The 13,316-nt window shown below is 42.7% G+C and overlaps 1 protein-coding gene across 2 annotated transcripts in view; it reads right to left on the reverse strand.

The window, feature by feature from the left end:
• Positions 1-3,245: 3,245 nt before the first annotated feature.
• CHSY1 (chondroitin sulfate synthase 1) overlaps positions 3,246-13,316 on the reverse strand; it is a 37,036-nt gene continuing 26,965 nt past the window's right edge. For both annotated transcript variants that reach the window (XM_073653376.1, XM_073653377.1), the window contains exon 3: positions 3,246-6,896. In XM_073653376.1, coding sequence (XP_073509477.1) covers positions 5,304-6,896 — 1,593 coding nt within the window. In that variant the 3' untranslated portion in view covers positions 3,246-5,303. The remainder of the gene's footprint in view (positions 6,897-13,316) is intronic.

The following is a 13,316-nucleotide window of genomic DNA, read 5'->3' on the forward strand; positions in this document are numbered from 1 at the left end:
GCCAGAAAAAATGGACCCCAAAATGTGTTGTGCAATTTCTCCTGAGCACGCTGATACCCCATATGTGGTGCAAAGCCACTGTTTGGGCGCACGGCATGGCTTGGAAGGTAAGGAGCGCCATTTGACTTTTGGAATGGAAATTTGACTGGAATGGATAGCGGACGCCATGTTGCATTTGGAGAGCCCCTGAGGTGCCTAAACAGAGGAAACCCACAACAAGTGACCGAATTTTACAATCTACTCCTCTGTATAAATTAATCTAGTGGTGGGAAAATAAGTAGATAGGTAAATGGTCACTAAACCCATAGATGAATTCCCACAGAGGTGTCATTTCTATAATGGGGTCACTTCAGGGGAGATTATGCTGTTCTGGCACTTTTCAGAGTACCAGAGCTAAAGAATCCCCCCCTGAAGTGACCCCATTTTGGAAATGAAACCCCTCTGGGAATTCATCTATGGGTTTAGTGACCATTTTAACTCAATGGATGATTTCCAGAAACAAGCACGCAATGGAAGGTTTAGATTCTGGAGAACCCCCCCTGGAAATTAAGTGAGCTCTACTCGAATGTGTCATTCACTAAATGAACCAAATGTTTGAATGACAAATTGGGACACATTTTTACAGTTTAAAAACGTGGTTCTGTGTGGAAGATTTTAAAGCAGTCAGTGACGCATAAGGCTGGCAATGATGGGCATTGTGGGCAATAGTAGCGGGTATCACGCCTCATTCCTCTCTTAGTACATACACGACATCTTTTCTGGGGGTTCCTTCTTGTTTCCGTTGCTGGAATAAGTGCAATAAAATGTCGCTCAGTGAGTCTTTTCACATCCTCAGATTCTAATGGATGAGCGGGGCTAACACTTTGAAAGACAAGATTTTCAATTACCTTTTCTTGATAATCAAGAAAAGGATCTGAATTTCCTGCTTTTTTGTACAACACAAAAGAATTGTATGTGGCCACCTGAAACAAATAACCAACTTTTTATACCAGGTATAGGACTTTCTTGATACCTGGTATGGCTGTAGAACCTGGTCTGCAAGGTCCACACCCCCATGTGTTTGTTGTAGTCAATGACTGACACAGGTTTTTGCTTCGGAGTGGTGGATCCTAGTTCTACAGTGGCCCTTGTGGCATCTGTGTGGATCGAGCTGAGGACAAAAATATCCCTCTTATCCCTATATTTCAGGGCAAGCAGCTCTCCGTTGCGTACAGCCCCTGACTGCCCCTTTTGAAACTTTTGGTTGACCAATGGCTGTGGAAACCCCTGACGGTTTTTATGGATGGTCCCACAAGCCCCGATGTTGTGTTCAACCAGACTTTTAAATAGGGGTATGCTGGTGTAATAATTGTCCACATATAGATTGTAGCCTTTTTGAAAAAATGGACTTATCAGCTCCCAAACAATTTTTCCAGATGTCCCCAGATAAGTAGGGCATCCTGGTGGGTTTAGTTGGCTAGCTTTCCCCTCATATATGCGAAAAGCGGATGTGTATCCGGTTGAACTTTCGCACATTTTATAGATCTTTATTCCAAACCTTGCCCTTTTAGATGGGATAAATTGCTTGAGGTGCAGTCTTCCTTTGAATTTTACAAGGGACTCGTCTATAGAAATATTTTGTGTTGGGGTGTAGAGGCTTAAGAATTTTTCTGACAAATTTTCAATGATGGGTCTAATTTTATATAACCTGTCATGTTCTGGGGCATTTCTGGGCAGGCATTGACTATTGTCGTTAAAATGCCAAAACCGCATGAGCATTTCATAACGGGTCCTAGGCAGAATGACTGAAAACATAGGGGTGGCTTGAACAGGGTGGTTGGACCAGTAGGATCGAATGCTCGGTTTTTTAACAAGCCCCATGGCAAATGTAAGTCCTAAAAATTTTTTTATTTCCGGGACATTAGTTGGTGTCCATAAATTTGCCCTAGCATAGTAAGATCGGGGATTCTGGCTTATGAATTGGGACGCGTATAAATTTGTTTGCACGACAATATGCTCTAGCAAGCGGTCTGTAAAAAACAAATTAAAAAAATGAATTGGTCCAAAATCTTCCACCTCCACATTTATACCAGGAGTGGCGTTGAAATCAGGGCTGAATGGAGCAGCCGAATCTGAAGCCTCCCATCTGGGAAATGCTAGATCATGTGGCACCGCCCCTTGTACACTGGCGTGCGCCAATTCACTAGTAGCAGGGACAGCGCTTGTACTGGGCAGTGTTCCCTGATTTGGAGACGTTTCTCCAGTAGCGCTATTTGCCCCTATTGCTGTACTGGTCCTTGGGCTTGAGGATGGAACAGAATCACTGCTCATTTCTGGGCTCTCAGTGTCGCCGCTACTAAAGCCCTCAAAATCCACATCTCCATCTGAGATTGCGCTGTCATCAGTGTCAGAACACAGCAGGGCATACACCTCCTCTGCGGTATAAGTCTGACGGGCCATTTTATTTTTATATTTTTTGACTGGACTGAACAGGACTGATCAATCTGACAGGACTGATCGATCTGACAGGACTGATCGATCTGACAGGACTGATCGATCTGACAGGACTGACAGACTCACTAACCCTAACTCTTACTTTCTTTTTTATTTTTTTTTACTTTCACAGTGGCAAGGCTGACAGCTCTTGTCACACTGTTTCTCCTCTGCTCTCTCACTGAGATCGGAGGAGAAACTGCATTTATCAGGCAGATCGCCCGGGAAAGTTTGTTGCTAAAACAAACTTCCCTGGTGATCTCTCTGATTGGCTGGTGTGACGCTGACATCATCGAGACCTGAGCCAATCAGGTCTCAATGATGTCAGAGGTCACAGCACCGGGATCCCCGCCGCTGACAGGTATGTGGGGGGTCCCGATCGCCGACCACCGGCTGTCCCTATCTTTTAAATGCCGCGATCGCTATGGATCGCGGCATCTAGAAGATAGGAACAGGTTAACATCATGGGGACCTGATCCAATCAGGTCCCCATGATGCCACATGTCAGAGCTATCGCTCTGAAATCGGTACCGCAGCGCTAGCAGGACCCTGGGGGTCCTGAGCGCTGCGGGACCACCCACAGTTTTTAAACGTCAGCGCTGCACAGAGCCCAGGCAGCGCCGACGTTTATGTACAGTGGGCGGTCCTGAACCGGTTAAAGGGAATCTTGACAAAGAAAGTTACATAGAAGTACAGTAGATTTTCCCTGGAGGCTGTGCAGACATTTTAGACATACACTTTAACCAATTTGTAACAAATGAAAACCTTAGATGTTTTTGTATTCAAAACATTTTTTATTAAACATTTTAAGAAATCAAGAACATGGTGATGAAAAGAAAATGCATATTTCAAAAAAAAAAAAAAATCCCAATAATTTAAAAAACAAAAACAGTGTCCATAGCACTCCCACCCCAAATATAAACCGTACGAGAAAGAAGAGACCAGAGGACCCCGACCTCTGGTTGGAGAGATTTTATCTTCTATTTGGTACAGACATCAGCGCCTTGTATCCATTGCACTTTACCCTTTTACAAGGGGAGATGACATTTAAGGCACTGAGAAAAGTCCAATTATTAAAAAAAAAAAATCATGAAATTTTCACTTGATTCCTAATATACATTCCAACTTTGTACTTTATACCTGATTAACATGGTCTGAGTCGTGTCAGAGTCTGGAGGAGCAGGGTGATGGGAAAAACAATATGGTAGAGGAGAAAAAGACTTAACCCAAGGAGTGTCCACTTAAAACAGAGGTAAGGCACATTGTAAAAAAACATTCTGACAAAGAGATATTGGGAATGTGCAAGCATTTGGTCATAGAAAACGTGAGAGGACTAAGACTAGGAGCCTCTGAGGTGACAAGATTCCAGTATCAACATTAAGGACACATTATATGGTTGCAATGGCAGAAGGATTTTGCAGACTACTTGAGTCTGTACATACAGATCCTGCAGTGTACCATGGCCGTCCTAGAACGTGTCACTTCACTGGACGGGGAAACTTTTTTTTTTTTTGTAAACTTACATAGGAAGAAAACTTCTGCTATGGCTTTTTCAATCATTATTAAACAATCAAGACATTCAAACTCTAAAACTAGAACTTAAAATAGTTGAAAAATAAAAAAAAATAAAAAAATCTGATCATTGCATAATTTCTTCATATTTGGTATGCATCTTATATTATCATGTTAAAGACTTGGCCATTCCTGTTATTACAACACCCACCCCTCCATTTGTGACAAAGCACATTCTGCTTGCATGTGTATTACACATTTTACAAACTTATGACCAGAAGAGACTATTAAAAATACAATTTAAAATTGTGTTCCCCTATTCACTGCAGCATTTGTGCAAATGTATTGTTTGCATTTTCTTTTTCACCAGGGACAGGGTTTAGAAAAAGCGACTGACTGGAAAAGTTGTCCGTCCGCGCCCCCCCCCCCCCCACACACACACATTGTGCTCTTCGTATAAAATCAGGAAAGTTTTTTTCTTTTTGAACATTGATATAGATTTTTATTCTTGCTCATCTCCCCTGTACATGTGGTTTTCATATTACACGATAAAATTCAATACCCTGCAGAGCTGATCCTCCCCACCAGGGATCACATGATCTCTAGGACGTGAGAAGGAAGCCCTGTGGTGCTTTCAATACTGTATAAACAGTGCTGGTTCAGTGATCAGGAAGGCAGAGATTGTAATAAAACAACTCTGCCTTGTCCATGGGAGTCCAACAGTCTGACAGCCAGCTCCCTACTCCTGTGACTGCACGATCTCATTACATAGTGCTGTGCTTACTGCCACAACATTGTCAATGGGCAAAGGTTTTTTTTGTAAAAAGTAAAAAACCTTGGGTACCCAAGCTGACATTTAGATGCAAAACTTAAAAATCAGGAATGTCTTGTTTAAAAATGTGAAAATTTTTCTCTGCAGTAAATTAAAGTTTTACTATACAGATTTGTGTTTGTTCCTAAACTGACAGTACAAATGAATAAGATCTGTAGTGTCGCAACCCATAAAGCAGGTACAATGCAGGATCCTCTACGCACACAGACTTTACATTAGGGCATGGAGTAAGCTAGAACTAGGTAACATGGAATGTGAGAATACATGGAGTTGATCACAAAACTGTTCAAGTTTGTTCATATTGCAAGGCAAAATACTGATCACATTTCATTTTGTCCAAAAAAAATAAAAAAACCATTCACAAAACGCTTCATAAAACAAAACTATTTACCTTAAAAGAAAAAAAAAAAAACAAAAACAAACAAACTTCAAAAAATAAATTAGATGGCTATGAAAAGGTTCATTTTGAGCCAGCAGTGCTGGCTTATTAGGCTGTCCTCACAGAGTCATTTGTGTGAATGGTTTTACCAAATGTAGAGTCATTTTTCTCAAGCCAAAGTTCAGCAAGCCGCTGGGTAGAACCATGAGTAGACGCTTTTGACCCCAAACACATTTTAAACTGTTTAGGATCGAGATTGGGGTCACAAAACACAGGATGGTGTATGTGGACCACACCCACCTCCTGACTTCTAAAAGGCTTTACACCTGCTTGTACCACCTTATTAAACAGGTCCACATCCTCCAGTCCCCAGCCCTGAATAGAAACATCAAAGCCTCCCGCATGAATAAGGTCTCCTTTATGGACGCATGTAATACCAAAGCCATAGTTCCTCCACAAACCAGTTTTCTGTGTAAATACATAATGGTTTTCACTGGGAACCTTTCCAGCATAGACAATCTTGGGGTCGTACTGGCTGAAGATAATCGGAAAATACATTTGTTGGCCAAGGATGGTGTTAGCCCTACAGCGCTGAAGAAACTCTGTAGTGAATACCAAGTCAACATCACAGAAGAAGAGCAAAGAGTCATTGCTAAATTGAGAAGATCCAACTTCTAGGGCCATAGCTCTCGAGAACTCCCCAGTAACCGGCAAGATCTGCAAATCAGCCTTTGGATATTTTACCCGATAATCTCTCATGAGATCAACTTGTTTTTCCTTGTCAGGGTTGGCATCAGAATTAAAAAGCATAATGACCAGCTTCACATTTTGGTTGGGAATGAGGCAAGTCTTTTCAAAGTTGGTCATGAACCTACTAAACATTTCATAACGACCCGACAATGGCACAAGTATGTTGACCTTTGTATCTTTGAGTTCTTTGTGTTCAACCTTGGATGAGGTGAGCTGGAAAGGGACAAACATTTTAAGAGAATTCGAAAGAAATGACAAAGAATCAGAATCTTGATTTATTCTATTGGCCAGCTCTTTTGCATCGATCTCTTCATGCTCCATGAACTGAATCTTGCTGAATGTCTGTTGAAGGTAGGCATGTCTCCTCACGGGTACAGTCATTTTCTTGCCTTTGTGCTTTTTGTACAGTAAAAGTAAATCCAAAACATACTCTGCTCCGTACAAAGGATTGAGTCTGCGGTACCCATACTGAATCTCTTTAAAGTCAATAATACGACCACGCGTTTTGGCATTTGCATTGATCATTTCCATAACTTGCATTACAATATCATCAAGAGCTTCCTTTTGTGAAGCATCCATCCCACGCCTAGGAGGTTGTCCATCTGAGGCAGAATACAGATATTTGCCAGTGAGAAACTCCCACTCCAAGATTTCTTCCCGCTGACGGGGTTGGTATCGCATAAAAGAGGGAGCCATTCCCAGTTGCAAGTCATCCTTGTGAACTTCTGTACTGCTGTATCTGCTCATAAGCACGATCTCCCGGTGGAGCTGAATAGTGCGATAACGGAGCTCTGCGATTTTACGGCTCAGCATGTAACTGTGCAGACGGTACTGGTAGGGGGGATTCTTATTGGGGTGTAGGGTGATTGCTCTATGAATCTTGCTGTTGTGAAGGTCCCGAATGTAGCCCTTTTTGTTTTGTTCATAATTCTCATAAAATAATTGCTGCATCTGGGGAAGAAATAAAGAAACATTTTAAATTTCCATTGCTTTACAATCTACATTCTCTTCAGATGGTTTAGAGGAATGTTAATTCAAAGACTATAATCCCTTTTATACTATGAAACACTACACGGCCACTCTACAAATGCACATACAAAACCTCAGCTTATCACCTGGGTCTAACGTCATATCTAAGAAAGCCATATGTAAAGGAGAACTTATAGAAGAATGTAAGTAATTTAGAAGGTTCTTAGAAACGCAAAGAAAATACATGGAGAACGGATTCACTGTGGTCAAAGAGTAGTAGCAATAGTGCATAGGGACAGTAAAGTGGAGGGGGGGATACAGTAAATTCCTAAGTTGTCCAGGGAACAAGACAAGAATGTGAGAGCACTGCTTAACCATGGAAGAGTGCCGTATGCTGACAACGAAGGATTTATTAATCTCAGCAATCATTAAAAAAGGCGGACTTTACTCCGTAGCGCCAGGAGAAACACAACGGTATGTATACACTGCACACATTGCTCGTATGATTTCATACTATAACCTTGGTCTCTTACTTGGGTTTTTGTGTTTTCATATTTACAATTTTAATTTCATCTTTTGTAAGCAATTACTGACCCCCTTAAATTCCCATTCCACTCTAGTTGTCCGTTAGCTGCGAAAGGGATGACATCACATCCAGTCAGTCAGGGGATTGCTGCAGCCGATCACTGGCTTCAGCAGTCACGTACTGTACAAGCAGAGGCCAGGGACTGATAAATGGGACGTCAGTGTCTAGTGCTGGTGGGGGCAACCAGGGTGGTGGTGTAGGAGTGCAAGGGAATTCATGCAGTTACGGCCAAGTCTTTATTTTATTACTCCATTGCAACATTTGAAAACCTCACAGAAAAACACCTTTAAAATCAGCACAAGGAGCTTTGCCATAATACTACATTTTCAGGACAGTCTGATCCTCAAACTTTCATGGTTTAGCCAACTACAGATCTAATCTTTTATACATAAAGGGTCAGATCTCCACTCCCCCACTTTTGCAACCCAAAATGATCCCAAAGTTTTTTGGGGGAGGCATATAAATAGGAAACTCTATAGCAGAAGGTTCAGACGTGACCCTTGTACACAGCCTTCCATGTGTGCTCAAGTGGCAAGAACACTTTGAAAAGGACAATTAACATCAATAGTATATGTGCACTAATGAGAACATCCACATATTCACTTTTTACGCTATCATTTCAACTGGCAGATTTCACCAAAAGGACACCAATCCTTTTCCACTTCTGTTTACCCAAGACTTGAGAACGCCCTAAAGTCCCCTCATCCATTAAAGAAGGAATGCTTGTGGTACAGCTGTTGTGGACTACTTTGGCCGCTTTCCAAAATTCCAACTAAAGAGCATGCGTTGTGTTATGGGATTTTAATGAAGACACGCTCCTGCCAGGCAGAGTAGAACACATTGGGTCAGACGGGCTAAAAAGAAGGCCCGTTTTATAGAGAAGCTGGCCTCCAGCCTGCACAGCGTCCCAGAGGATTTCATCACAGTCAGAGTTTGTACTGCACATTCAGGCTCCGATGTAGCATATTTCATAAACAAGGCCCCGTGTATAATGAGTTATCAATGGATAAGTGCGAGCAATGTGTGATGCCTTATTAAAAGGGACGGGTTCAGGTTCATCACTGCTGGGAGATGGGCTTCAGATACAGAGTCCAGCTCCTCAAGCAATTCACTTGAGAGGATTCTGCTGACATATGGTACGTGTGCACGTACGTTATATGGCGCCTGTCACATGACCAAAGTTCGCTAGGCATCACTGCTACAGGAAGCGCAATACCGGTGAATGGGGTTGCATTGAGACCCCAAGGTTACTAGTCGACATTTTTTGCAATTTGTCACAGTATGCTTGGGGTCACAATGCAACCCAGTTCACCTCTATTGTGCTGCGATGTAGCAGCTAAACCTAGCAAACTTTAGTCGTGCGTCATGTGTCGCAGCCAAAGTCACTATGTAGACCTAGTATTAAGAGACGGCCGCTGATGAGAACATTCATTCAATTATACTAGTAGTGTGTAATTTTTTTTTTTTTTTGTTCTTTACACAAAACATCAAAACTTCTCAAGCTTAACAAGCCCTTTAACAATCCAAAGCACATTAAGCAATTTAGTATGCCAGAGGGCACCAACAAAACATTATACATCACCATAAAACTAATAGTCACAGCGTGTAATTACGCAGTTGAAGGGTTAGATTTACATGTATGAAGCTTCATAAATAAAACGGCACACCCCAAAATACTACAAGTGGAAACCCATTCAGAACTGCTGATTATTACATGCTGACCTGTGCAACCACAAGTCAGAAGTGTTCTGAAAAAGAGCAGCGTATCCATGCAAGCGAGAAGATTTATACGCAGTGATGAGGATGGGGGGCACCTGCAGTGTTCTGCCAAAGCCAACATAAGCCCTAGCACGCTTACTGCAGCAGCGTACTCTCCAGCCGATACCCGAAGGCGGCTCAGTATGTTCCAAAAGCAGGTCATTTTAGGTAACAGAACTGAGCAAAAGCAACACAGTTTACAGGGCTGCCAGCCCGGCAACTCCGCCATATGCCCAGTCACAAAAGGTCCTCGAAGTCTTTGCCAATCATTAATGTTTTGTAGGGGTGTCTCCCCCATCGGCAGAAGTTAGAGGAAAAAAGTATGGTGCATGTTGGTATTGAACGTGTCTGGCCTTTTATTCTGACGACAAATAAGTTGCTGCCAGAGATGTCCGACATCACAATACTTACATAAATACTGAGCGAGTACAAGAAGTACAGGGGGTGGCACATTAGCTGTGGGCAGAATAATTAGTATGCGCAAATCTGCCTAAAAATCCACAAGCAGCTCCTGAAAATATGCATTTGGATGACCTCAAATTTTAAATTTGATTGACAAGATTCCACAACTAGGAGAGTGTAGAAGCCAGAGTTAAAAAGGAGCCATTTTCAGTTTTATGGTCCCATGAGAAAAAAATTTCCACATCAATAGAAAACAATCTAAAAAGTAACTTTAGGGTGTTCATCAATGCTCCATGACTTCAAACATGGCACCAAAGCTGGTAATACCACATAGATAGAGGGCTCGTTAGGCCTGGACCGTTGCCCAAGTCATAACCACACAATGGGAGCTTAGCATGTGCCCTCACTGGGGAAGGAAAAGCAGACCATCCCTTTTATAGAAGATGTGACAGATTTAACCTAAGCCACTGTATGTCACCTCAAAAACATAAGACAAATGTCTCAGAAAAAAGGCAATAAATAGAAAAGGACTGGCTGGCTTCACAGGAAATGCGCTGCTGAAGAGTAGGTGATGCCAGGGAAAAACTCAACCGAGAGGAAACCGATGATGTGGCACAGAAGAAAAATGAGATGTCACCAAGTCACTGGATCTTTGTATAATACTAGGTATAAAAAGCCTTTTCTGAAAATGCCTGTAATAAGCATCTGAATACACATAATTAGGGAGAACAAACGTTTCGCTTTCTGAAGGCAGAACAGCAGGTTTTAGTGCCCATAGCCCAACCGCAAGGCTTTGCCTTTTCTTCAGCCTGTAGGCAAACAACCAATTGAGGCGAGATAGCTCTAGACAAATGAAGGTTTGCAGAAGTTTGTGGCTGTGAATGTCCTGAGGTTTATGGAAGTCCACATTTAACCACTTCTTGTTCTGGTAGAACTTTTGTGCACACCTACAAATCACTGCTCCATACATATATTAACTAGGAGCCCCAGTACCATTAGATTGGTCAAGTGTAAGCAGCTTCCATTGCCCATTAGTACACAAGGGGTAAGTGCAGCTTTCAGAACCTATAACCTTCAGACTTTACCTGCAACAGAGGCAGACAGTAGAAGGATATGGTAAAACAGCTATTGGTGTGTAACAATATTATACAGTGTGGCCCAAAAGTAGGTGGACAGAAAGTGTAATAAGGTTATGAAGGGGGAGATTTATCAAACATGGTGTAAAGTGAAACTGGCTCAGTTGCCCTTAGCAACCAATCAGATTCCACTTTTCATTCCTCACAGACTCTTTGGAAAATGAAAAGGTGGAATCTGATTGGTTGCTAAGGGCAACTGAGCCAGTTTCACAGATCTCCCCCAAATCTGTTTTCTTTTCAGATAATTCAGATAACACATAATGGCAAATTGTTTAAAATCAATTGTCTTTGATCTGTATTTAAATTGAGTATTGGAAATCTCAAAATGCTGAAACCGTTAGAGCAAATTGGGTTGAAACATTTGGTACTCAAGCCCCAAGGAGACAAACCATTTACCGCATTCGTGACAAATTCAATGCCACTGGCTCAATCCTTAATGCTCCAAAAACTGGTCGACCCAAAACAGTCTGTACAGAAGATAATAAACAACTAGTTGCTGAAACATTTGTTCAGAGTCCAAAAAAGTCCACCAGAAGAGCCTCTTTGGAATTGGGAATTTCACAAGCTTCTATCATGCGAATCCTGAAATCTGTTGGGTGGAAAGCTTATTGTCCACGTCTAATTCATGGTTTATTGGAGGATGATCCAGACAGGTGGCTGCAATTTAGTGTTTGATAAATCTCCCTCTTCATAACCTTATTACACTTTGTCCACCTACTTTTGGACCACCCTGTATATAGAGACCATTTCTCTGTTTTTCTCACTTTTGCATTTTGTCATTGCTCACACCCCTAGAGATGCAGTAACATGAGGCTACAGTACAACCTACAGAAGTTGCTCAGGTAGTTCAGCTCATCAAGGATGGAACATCAAAGAGATGTGGCCAGAAGAGTAGCTGTGTCTCAGCAGTGTCCAGAGCATGGAGCAGATACTAGGAGAAAGGCCAGTACACCAGGAGATGTGGAGGAGGAGGGGGGGCGGGGGGGGGGGGACAACCCAGCACCAGGACAGCTACCTCCTTTGTGCAAGGAGGAACAGTGCCAGAGCCCTGTATAATGACCTCCAGCAGACCACTAACATTCAGGTGTCTGCTCAAACTGTCAGAAACCAACTCCAAGAAGGTGGTATGAGGGCCTGATGTCCACAAGTGGAGGGTGATTGGCATTTGCCAGAGAACAAAGATTGGCAGATTCCACATTGGCGCCTTGTGCTCAGTGTGAATGTGCGCTGATCCATGAAGAGCACATGTGACAGATGCGAGTCTGGAGACACCGTGAAGAACGTTCTGCTGCCTGCAACATCCTCCAGCATGACCGGTTTGGCAATGGGTCAATAATGGTGTGGGAAGGCATTTTTGGAGGGCCGCACAGTCCTTCATGTTACTAGCCAGAGGTACCCTGACTGCCATTTGTTACTGGGATGAGATCCTCAGACCCATTGTGAAACCATATGCAGGTGAAGTGGGCCCTCGGTTCCTTCTGATCCACGACAATGCTAGGCCTGATGTGGTTGAAATGTGTCAGCAGTTCCAACATGATGAAGGCATTGATGCTTTGGACAGCCCTGCCCGTTCCTCAGATCCGAATCCAATCGATCACATCTGGGGCATCATCTTGTTCCATCCACTAACCCCACATTGCACCACAGACTGCCCAGGAGTTGACTGAGGCTTTAATCCAGGTCTGGGAGGAGAACATTTGCTGCCTCATCAGAAGCATGCCCAGGCGTTGTGTGTGGGGCCTCCACGTGCCTGTATGACCTCCATACGACTGAGGGTTAAACGAGCACGCTCACTCATCACTAATGCTGTCGCCGAGCCCACTCGGGTGCTTTGAGTATCTTCGGCGTGCTAGTACAGTACAGACCAAAAGTTTTGACACCTCATTTAAAGATTTTTCTGTATTTTCATGACTATGAAAATTGTACATTCACACTGAAGGCATCAAAACTATGAATTAACACATGAGGAATTATATACTTAACAAAAGTGTGAAACAACTGAAAATATGTCTTATATTTTAGGTTCTTCAAAGTAGCCACCTTTTGCTTTGATGACTGCTTTGCACACTCTTGGCATTCTCTTGATGAGCTTCAAGAGGTAGTCGCCGGAAATGGTTTTCACTTCACAGGTGTGCCCTGTCAGGTTTAATAAGTGGGATTTCTTGGCTTATAAATGGGGTTGGAACCATCAGTTGTGTTGTGCAGAAGTCTGGTGGATACACAGCTGATAGTCCTACTGAATAGACGGTTAGAATTTGTATTATGGAAAGAAAAAAGCAGCTAAGTAAGGAAAAACGAGTGGCCATCATTACTTTAAGAAATGAAGGTCAGTAAGTCCGAAAAATTGGGAAAACTTTGAATGTCCCCAAATGCAGTTGCAAAAACCATTAAGCGCTACTAAGAAACTGGCTCACATGAGGACCGCCCCAGGAAAGGAAGACCAAGAGTCACCTCTGCTTCTGAGGATAAGTTTATCCGAGTCACCAGCCTCAGAAATCGCAGGTTAACAGCAGCTCAGAT

The sequence above is a fragment of the Phyllobates terribilis genome, unplaced genomic scaffold (genome assembly GCF_046119375.1).
Source record: "Phyllobates terribilis strain yellow unplaced genomic scaffold, ASM4611937v1 Scaffold_11__3_contigs__length_659146591, whole genome shotgun sequence".
NCBI lineage: Eukaryota > Metazoa > Chordata > Amphibia > Anura > Dendrobatidae > Phyllobates > Phyllobates terribilis.